The 8,073-nt window shown below is 61.7% G+C and overlaps 1 protein-coding gene across 1 annotated transcript in view; it reads right to left on the bottom strand.

Moving 5' to 3' along the window:
• Il17ra (interleukin 17 receptor A) overlaps positions 1-3,731 on the bottom strand; it is a gene marked incomplete at its 5' end in the record, with an annotated part of 24,669 nt that extends 20,938 nt beyond the window's left edge. The window contains 5 exons of the mRNA XM_013023622.1: positions 250-297; positions 1,062-1,188; positions 2,691-2,803; positions 3,234-3,380; positions 3,674-3,731. Coding sequence (XP_012879076.1) covers positions 250-297; positions 1,062-1,188; positions 2,691-2,803; positions 3,234-3,380; positions 3,674-3,731 — 493 coding nt within the window. The remainder of the gene's footprint in view (positions 1-249; positions 298-1,061; positions 1,189-2,690; positions 2,804-3,233; positions 3,381-3,673) is intronic.
• Positions 3,732-8,073: the final 4,342 nt, after the last annotated feature.

The raw sequence follows: 8,073 nt of genomic DNA, 5'->3' as shown, positions 1-8,073 counted from the left end.
GCAGGGAAGGGTCTCTGGGCGCAGGGAAGGGTCTCTGGGCGCAGGGAAGGGTCTCTGGGAGCAGAGAAGGGTCTCTGGGCGCAGGGAAGGGTCTCTGGGCGCAGGGAAGGGTCTCTGGGTGCAGGGAAGGGTCTCTGGGCATAGGGAAGGGTCTCTGGGCACAGAGAAGGGTCTCTGGGAGCAGGGAAGGGTCTCTGGGCACAAGGAAGGGTCTCTGGGCGCAGGGAAGGGTCTCTGGGCAGCACTTGCCTGCGCTCACACAGGGCGTGGTTGTCTTCATCATGGAGTCCTGGCAGCCTGCAAACACCCAGCGGGGGGGCGGCCTTTGAGTCCCAGCCAGAGCCGGGCCAGTGGAGGCCCGCTGCGGGGACAGGGCCAGGCATCATCCAGGCGAGGGGGGGGGGAGGCACTGAAGCGCTCCTGTGCGGTCAGGACGCCCAGGCCGGCAGTGCGCAGCGGGCCACGCGGGGGCGGGGGCTGGGCAGCGGGCTTCAGTCCTGAGTCCCCGGGCTCAGGGTGAGCGCTCAGGGGTGCAGCAGGGCAGGGCAGGATGAGCGCTCAGGGGTGCAGCAGGGCAGGGCAGGATGAGCGCTCAGGGGCGCGGCAGGGCAGGGTGAGCGCTCAGGGGCGCAGCAGGGCAGGGCAGGGTGAGCGCTCAGGGGCGCAGCAGGGCAGGGCAGGGTGAGCGCTCAGGGGTGCAGCAGGGCAGGGTGAGCGCTCAGGGGTGCAGCAGGGCAGGGCAGGGTGAGCGCTCAGGGGCGCAGCAGGGCAGGGTGAGCGCTCAGGGGCACAGCAGGGCAGGGTGAGCGCTCAGGGGCGCAGCAGGGCAGGGCAGGGTGAGCGCTCACGGGCACGCGCGAAGCCTGCGCCCCACACCACAGCCGACTGGGCAGGGCAGGGACGGTCCGGCACCTTCCGTGCCAGGCCGGCGCACGTGCAAGGCTCTGGGCGTTCACCGATGGGTGGGCCCAAGGCCGGCCCTGTGTGTGGGCGGCGTCCGGGCGGGTAGGGGCCGGCGCAGCTCCGGAGGAGGCCTCTCCTGGGCTGGGCCGGGCTCTTACCAGGCACCACCACTCTCCTGGACTGATGGTTGGGGTCCCCATCGGGGAAGGGCTTGGGGAGGTGGTGCACCGTCACCTCGTACTCCTCCGCAGGGTCCACCACGAAGTGCTCAAAGCTGAACCGCCACTGTGGGGAGGGCAGGGGGAGGGGGAGGGCAGGGGGGAGGGAAGAGAGGGAGGATGGGACAGGGAGGGGAGGGAAGGAGGGAGAGCAGGGAGGGAGAGAGGGCAGGGAGGAGGGGAGAAGAGAGGGACAGGGAGGGGAGGGAAGGAGAGAGGGAGATGAGATGAGCCCCCCACCTCTCCCCAAAGCAGGAATGAGACCCCACCCCACCCGGAGTGCGCACTGTCTACAATGCGCCTCTCTTCTCCCTAGATGGAGTCTCATCGCTTTTCTAGTGAGAAAACTGAAATCTGAGGCGAAGGGGGGATGGAGGGGATGGAGGGGAGGGGGAGCCGTGGGGCATGCTTCCAGCTCCGGAGAAGGTCCCAGAGCGGGCGTGTGCCTGTGCATGTGTGCGTGCGTGTTTACGTGTGCTTGTGCATGTGTGTTCACGTGTGCTTGTGCATGTGTGCGTGTGTGCATGTGAGTGTGCGCATGTGTGCTTGTGCATGTGCTGTGTGTGTGCGTGTGTGCATGCATGCATGTGTGCGTGCACATGTGCTTGTGCATATACACACATGTGTGTGCATGTGTGTGCGTGCGTGCATGTGCTTGTGTGCATGCACGTGCGTGTGCGTGCTTGTGCATGTGTGTGCACGCGTGTGCATGTATATGTGTGTGCATGTGCTTGTGTGCGTGCATGCTTGTGTGTGCGTGTGTGTGCGTGTGCATGCGTGCATGTGCTTGTGTGTGCATGCACGTGCGTGTGCGTGCTTGTGCATGTGTGTGTGCACGCGTGTGCATGTGTATGTGTGTGTATGTGCTTGTGCATGTGTATGTGTGTGTATGTGCTTGTGCATGTGTGTGTGTGCTTGTGTGCGCTTGTGCTTGTGTGCATGCATGCTTGTGTGTGCGTGTGCATGTGTGCGCATGTGCGTGCGTGCATGTTTTGTGCGTGTGCGTGCATGCGTGTGCATATGTGTGCATGTGCATGTGTGCGTGAGTGCATGCACGTGTGCGTGCACACATGCTTGTGCATGTGTGTGCTTGTGCGTGTGTGCATGGGTGTGTGTGTGCGTGTGCATGCGTGAGTGTGCATGGTGTGTGCGCACGTGCACGTGTGTGTGCACCTGTGCCGCAGGCAGGCAGGTGGGCACCTCTGTGTTATCTTACAGGGGGACGTGTACGGAAGATTCCAGCTTCCTTTTCTCGGGGGTGGGGTGGGCCTTGAACTCAGGACCTGGGTGTCTTCTCTGAGCTGGGTTTGGCTCAAGGCTGGCATCTACCACTTGCGCCACAGCTCCACTTCTAGCTTTTAGGTGCAGATGAGAATCTTCCAGATTTGAACTCTGACCCTCAGGTCTCGGTGACAAGCGTGAGTCACCGGGGCCGGCCCCAGTCCCTTCTCACTTGTGACTCCCAAGGTGGGGTCTTGCTCTGTGCCCTGGCCAGCCCGGGCTCAGGTCTTCCCGTGCGCCTCCCCGTGTTGCTGGGTGACAGCCCTGCGCCAGGCTTCCCTCTCCTACCCGCTTGTGATGGTGCTGCAGCCTGGACAGGAACTGGAACTTGACACACAGCTGCTCGTTGGTGCTCAGCTGCAGGAGGGAGAGCTCCGTGCCCTCCAGGTACAGGATGCTGGCTGGAGGTGGAGGAGGGGCGTCGGCACCTGCGCCCACACTTCCCGTCCTGCCTGCTCCCCTGACCCCGCTTTGCAGCGAGGCTGCTTGGCTGGCCGGGCCGAGGGCCAGTCCTCAGGGTGCTGGCCGTGTGGTCTCGCGTGGAGGGCAGCGGCCCCACACCGGGGCGGGACGCGGGAAGCGGGGTCCCAGCCCGAGAGGCGCGGGGTTGCCTCAGAAAGTTCTTGCCCTGGCCAACCAACGGGTTCCTGAGTTCGTAGTGTGGCGGTTAAAATGTGGGGTGTTTCGTGAAGGGGTGTGGGATGGACATAGACCGGCTGCAACTGCAGTGGTGGGTTCTGTCAGCCCAGGGCCGAGTCTGGACGGAAGAACCACAGTGCTGTCTGTCTGTGGGCGGTGGCAGCCACAGGAGGACCGCCAGCCCCGACTCACCGTCCGTCTGCAGGGTCCACTCGATGAGCAGCACAGGGACGCGGTCCCCATGCCCAGTGAGGGCCACGCCCAGCTGGGTCCTCACGAGCTTGGGGGAGGAGGGGGTCAGGTTCTGAGGGTGGACCCAGCTGTCGTCCAGGCAGGAACCTGCGAGCCGGGGAGGAGGGCGCGCAGCTGAGGGCGGCGCCCAGAGGCCACTGTGCTGGCGTGGGTTCAGGGGGCGCTGGGGGCGGGTTCTGGGGAGGGACCCCGGGGCGGGGCTCCGTGGGTTCAGGGGGCGCTGGGGGCGGGTTCTGGGGAGGGACCCCGGGGCGGGGCTCCGTGGGTTCAGGGGGCGCTGGGGGCGGGTTCTGGGGAAACGCTGTGGAGAAGGGGTGCAGGAGGGAAGGGCGGCACTGTCGGGGTCCGTGAGGCACAAGGGAAGGAAATGGAGAACTTACTGCTCTGCACGGCACAGCGCAGGCCCTGTGGGAAGAGGAAGGTGGTCAGCGCCTGGGAGGGAAGCCACGCAGCAGCCCGCAGCCCAGCCCGCCCGCTCACTCTGGGGACATCTTCCCACGCCCTTCCTCTGCCCAGCAGAGGAGAGGGTCCCCAGGACGTTCCACAAAGTGGAATGCTAACAGTTCTTGGGGTGATGCAGAGCCTGGATTCAGGATCTCCCTCCAACCACCTGGGCCTCAAGGGCCGGTGTGCGCTGAGGGCAAGGCCCACTCACTTCTCAGGACACTCGGAGTAGGCAGTGGATCCCTGCAGGCACTGGACCCCTCCGGGCAGTGGACCCCTGTGGGCACCGTACCCCTGCAGTGTATCCCGGTGGGCACTAGACTGCTGCGGGCACTGGACCCCTGCAGGCAGTGGACACCCTGCAGGCAGTGGACACCCTACAGGCACTGGACCCCTGCGGGCAGTGAATCCCGGCAGGTACTGGACCCCTATGGGCAGTGGACCCCAGCGGGCACCGATTGCTGTGGGCACCAGACCCCTGCAGTGTATCCCAGTGGGCACTGGACCCCTGCAGGCACTGGACCCCTGTGGGCTCCGGACCCCTGCGGGCAGTGGACCCCTGCGGGCAGTGGACCCCTGCGGGCAGTGGACCCCTGCGGGCAGTGGACCCCTGTGGGCAGTGGACCCCTGTGGGCACTGGATCCCTGCGGGCAGTGGATCCCTGCGGGCAGTGGATCCCTGCGGGCAGTGGACCCCTGTGGGCACTGGATCCCTGCGGGCAGTGGATCCCTGCGGGCAGTGGATCCCTGCGGGCAGTGGACCCCTGCGGGCAATGGACTGCTGAGGCCTCCCTGCGGGCAGTGGATCCCTGCGGGCAGTGGACCCCTGCGGGCAATGGACTGCTGAGGGCTCCGGACCCCTGCGGGCACTGGACCCCTGCGGGCACTGGACCCCTGCGGGCACTGGACCCCTGCGCACTGGACCCCTGCGGGCACTGGACCCCTGCGGGCACTGCGGGCAGTGGACCCCTGTGGGCACTGGATCCCTGCGGGCACTGGACCCCTGCGGCACTGGACCCCTGCGGGCAGTGGACCCCTGCGGGCACTGGACCCCTGCGGGCACTGGACCCCTGCGGGCAGTGGACCCCTGTGGGCACTGGATCCCTGCGGGCACTGGACCCCTGCGGACAGTGGACCCCTGTGGACACTGGATTCCAGCGGGCAGTGGACCCCTGTGGGCAGTGGACCGCTGTGGGCTCTGGACCCCTGCAGTGGACCTTTGCGGGCACTGGACCCCTGTGGGCACTGGACCCCTGCGGACAGTGGACCCCTGTGGACACTGGATTCCAGCGGGCAGTGGACCCCTGTGGGCACTGGACCCCTGCGGACAGTGGACCCCTGTGGACACTGGATTCCAGCGGGGCACTGGACCCCTGTGGGCACTGGACCCCTGCAGGCACTGGACCGCTGCGGGCTCCGGACCCCTGCAGTGGACCTTTGCGGGCACTGGACCCCTGTGGGCACTGGACCCCACCCCCCGCGGGAAGGGAGGAGGTGAGACAGAACTGTCTTTTGTCATAAGGCAGCAGGTAATGGTGGGCACTGGCGGCTCCAGCCTGTAATCGTACTCAGGAGGGTCAAGGTTTGAAGCCAGCCCCAGCCTGGGTGGATGGTGAGACTATCTCCAATACAGGCAGCAAAAAGCAGGACTGGCGGTGTGACTCAGTGCGAGATGGCCAGGAGAATGAACAAGGCCAGCAAGCTGCAGACCCCGAGTTCAAACTTTTGAGTACTGCCCCTCTCCCCGGCCCCCAGAAGAGTCAACAGATGATACCTAAACTGGACAACTGAAGAATTAAACAAATACGCACATGCTTATTTAGAGGTCAATATCAGGAGAGCAGATTTAGAGTGAGGCTTAAAAAAATACTTTAGTACTTAAAAAACACCTGTTATCTTAGCTACTCCGGAGTCTGAGATCTGAAGATCATGGTTCAAAATCAGCCCGGGTACAAAAGTCCGTGAGACTCTTATCTCCAATAAACCACCAGAAAAACAGAAGTGGCTCAAGTGGTAGAGCGCTTGCCTTGAGCTGAAGAGATGAGGGACAGCACCCACGCCCAGAGTTCAACCCTCATGACCACCAACAAAAAAGCAATTACATGGGCTGGGAAGGTGGCTCAGTGGTAGAGTGCTTGCTTCGCATGCATGAAGCCCTGGGTTCCATTCCTCAGTACCACCTACATGGAAAAAGCTGGAAGTGATGCTGTGGCTCAAGTGGTAGAGTGTTAGCCTTGAACAAAAGGAGCTCAGGGACAGCGCCCAGACCCAGAGTTCAAGCCCAAGGACTGGCAAAAAAAAAAAAAAGTAATTACAAATTAAATTAAAACTAGTTAAGAGATGGCTTATCTATGATGTTAATATGAACAAAAATAGATAAAAATGAAATAAAAACAGTGACCTAGAGGAAGAAATCATGGACATTTTCTTTAGAATTTAATTCCAACACAGAATTTGCACTCAGGTAGTTTATAATAATGCAAAGAAAATATTTATGACTTATTTTGATGGTACTAGCGAAGGTCTTGTGCTATCCAAGATTTCTTCCTTAGCAGTTCTTTTCTTTATTTTGGTCAGTCGTGGGGCTTGAACTCTGGGCCTGGCACTGTCCCTCAGCTCTTCAGCTCAAGGCTGGTGCTCTACTGCTTGAGCCACAGTGCCACTCCCGGTTTTCTGGTGGTTTATTGAAGATCAGAGACTCATGAACTTTTGTGCCCAGGCTGGCTTTGAACCTCGATCCTCAGGTCTCAGCCTCCTGAGTAGCTAGGATGACAGGCGTGAGCCACCAGCGCCCGGCTAGGAGTTACGGCTAGCGGCTTCCAACGTCCTGTTCTTGGGGTGGAGCTGCAGCTCGGTGGTACAGCACCTGTTTGGCACAGGTGTGGCTCTGAGCTCAACTCTCAGTATGGCTAAATAAATAAAAACCACAACAAGGAGAAAAACAAAAAACCACCCATCCACCCAGCTTTAAAAATAGCCAGATCACGTATCAGCTTCCTGTTTGAGTGCAGCGTCAGAAGGGGCGTTTCCCACAACCACGCTTCCACGCACGCGCTCCACACAGCTCTCGCTCTCCTCACGTTGTGGAGAGGCTGGTGGCACGCCCTCTGACCTCCTTCCTCCCTGCCTCATCTTGTGCCCACTTAGAAGAGGAGGAAGAGAAATCTGAGGTTTTCATTTTATTTTTGGTGTGGTCCTGGGACTTGAGTTCAGGATCTGGGGCTCTGTCCTTGCTCAAGGCTAGAGCTCTATCTCTAGAGCCACAGCACCATTTCTGGCTTTTGTTTTTGTTTTTTTGGTGGTTAATTGGAAAAAGTCTCACAGACTTTCCTAGCCTCTACCGGGGACCCTCAGATCTCAGCCTCCAGAGCAGGTGCAGGCTGAGGGGAGGGGGAGGGGAGAAGGCGGCAGAGCTCTGTCCCACTGTGGAAGTGCGTGGCTCAGGGCTCAGTGCTTCCCTGGGGGAGAGGCTCAGAGGCAGGAGGTGTGAGCCCCAGGCTCCCCCCCCCTGCCACCTGCGTGAGCCCAGCCTCACACACACTCCACCTGACCCTCGCCCCAGACCGGCTGCCAGCCGGTGCCCCCAACCTGCACCCCTGGGGCTCCCTGGCCTCAAGACCTCTGGAGGGCAGCAGGAAGGGCCCGGGGACATGTCTCAGCACTGCACACCCTGAACACAAGTCTCTTTGGGGGAGCCACTTTGTCCTGACCTTCTTTTGGACAGATCACACACAAAGTTAGATTGAGGAATGTCCCTCTGTGTCACATCCTCTGACTCAGAGACCAAGCGGCCTCCCTGGCCGGTGTGGGGACAGGGGAGCTGGGCAGGGAGCCCCAGAAAGTGGAAGAGGGGGAGCGGAGGGCGTGTTTTCCTGGAAGGGGAGGCAGGGTGAGTTATTTTTTTAAAAGAAGAAACTGCACCGGCCGCAGGAGTTGCACCGCCAGGCAGCTGGTGCTTCCTGTGGCGGCAGAGCCGCTCCTGACAGGCAGGACCACTGCTCACGCCCAGCCAGCTTCCCTTCCTAGACCAGCGTGGTGGGCTGTAGGGTGTGGGGCGTGGGCCTGCGTGAGGTTTTCAGAAACATCCAGGCCGGCCTGGGGGTTCAGACCTGTGATCCCAGCTCCTTGGACCCAGACATCAGTGGGTTGAGGCCAGCTAGGGAAACAGTGGACAAGACCCTACCTCAGCGGACACCCGCGTCCAACGTTTTGCTGCTGGGTGGGGTTGGGGTCGGAGTGGGGGTGGTGTGGGTAATGGTCCTCAGTCTCCCCACAGTGGTCCTGCTGTCCCTGACTCCCTGCCTCCAGCCTCACAGTCTGTCTACCCCTGGTCCTGC

This window comes from Dipodomys ordii, unplaced genomic scaffold, assembly GCF_000151885.1.
Source record: "Dipodomys ordii isolate 6190 unplaced genomic scaffold, Dord_2.0 Scaffold69, whole genome shotgun sequence".
In the NCBI taxonomy this organism is placed as follows: Eukaryota; Metazoa; Chordata; class Mammalia; order Rodentia; family Heteromyidae; genus Dipodomys; species Dipodomys ordii.
Note: the sequence above shows the minus strand (reverse complement) of the source record. Positions and strands in the feature narration are given on the sequence as shown.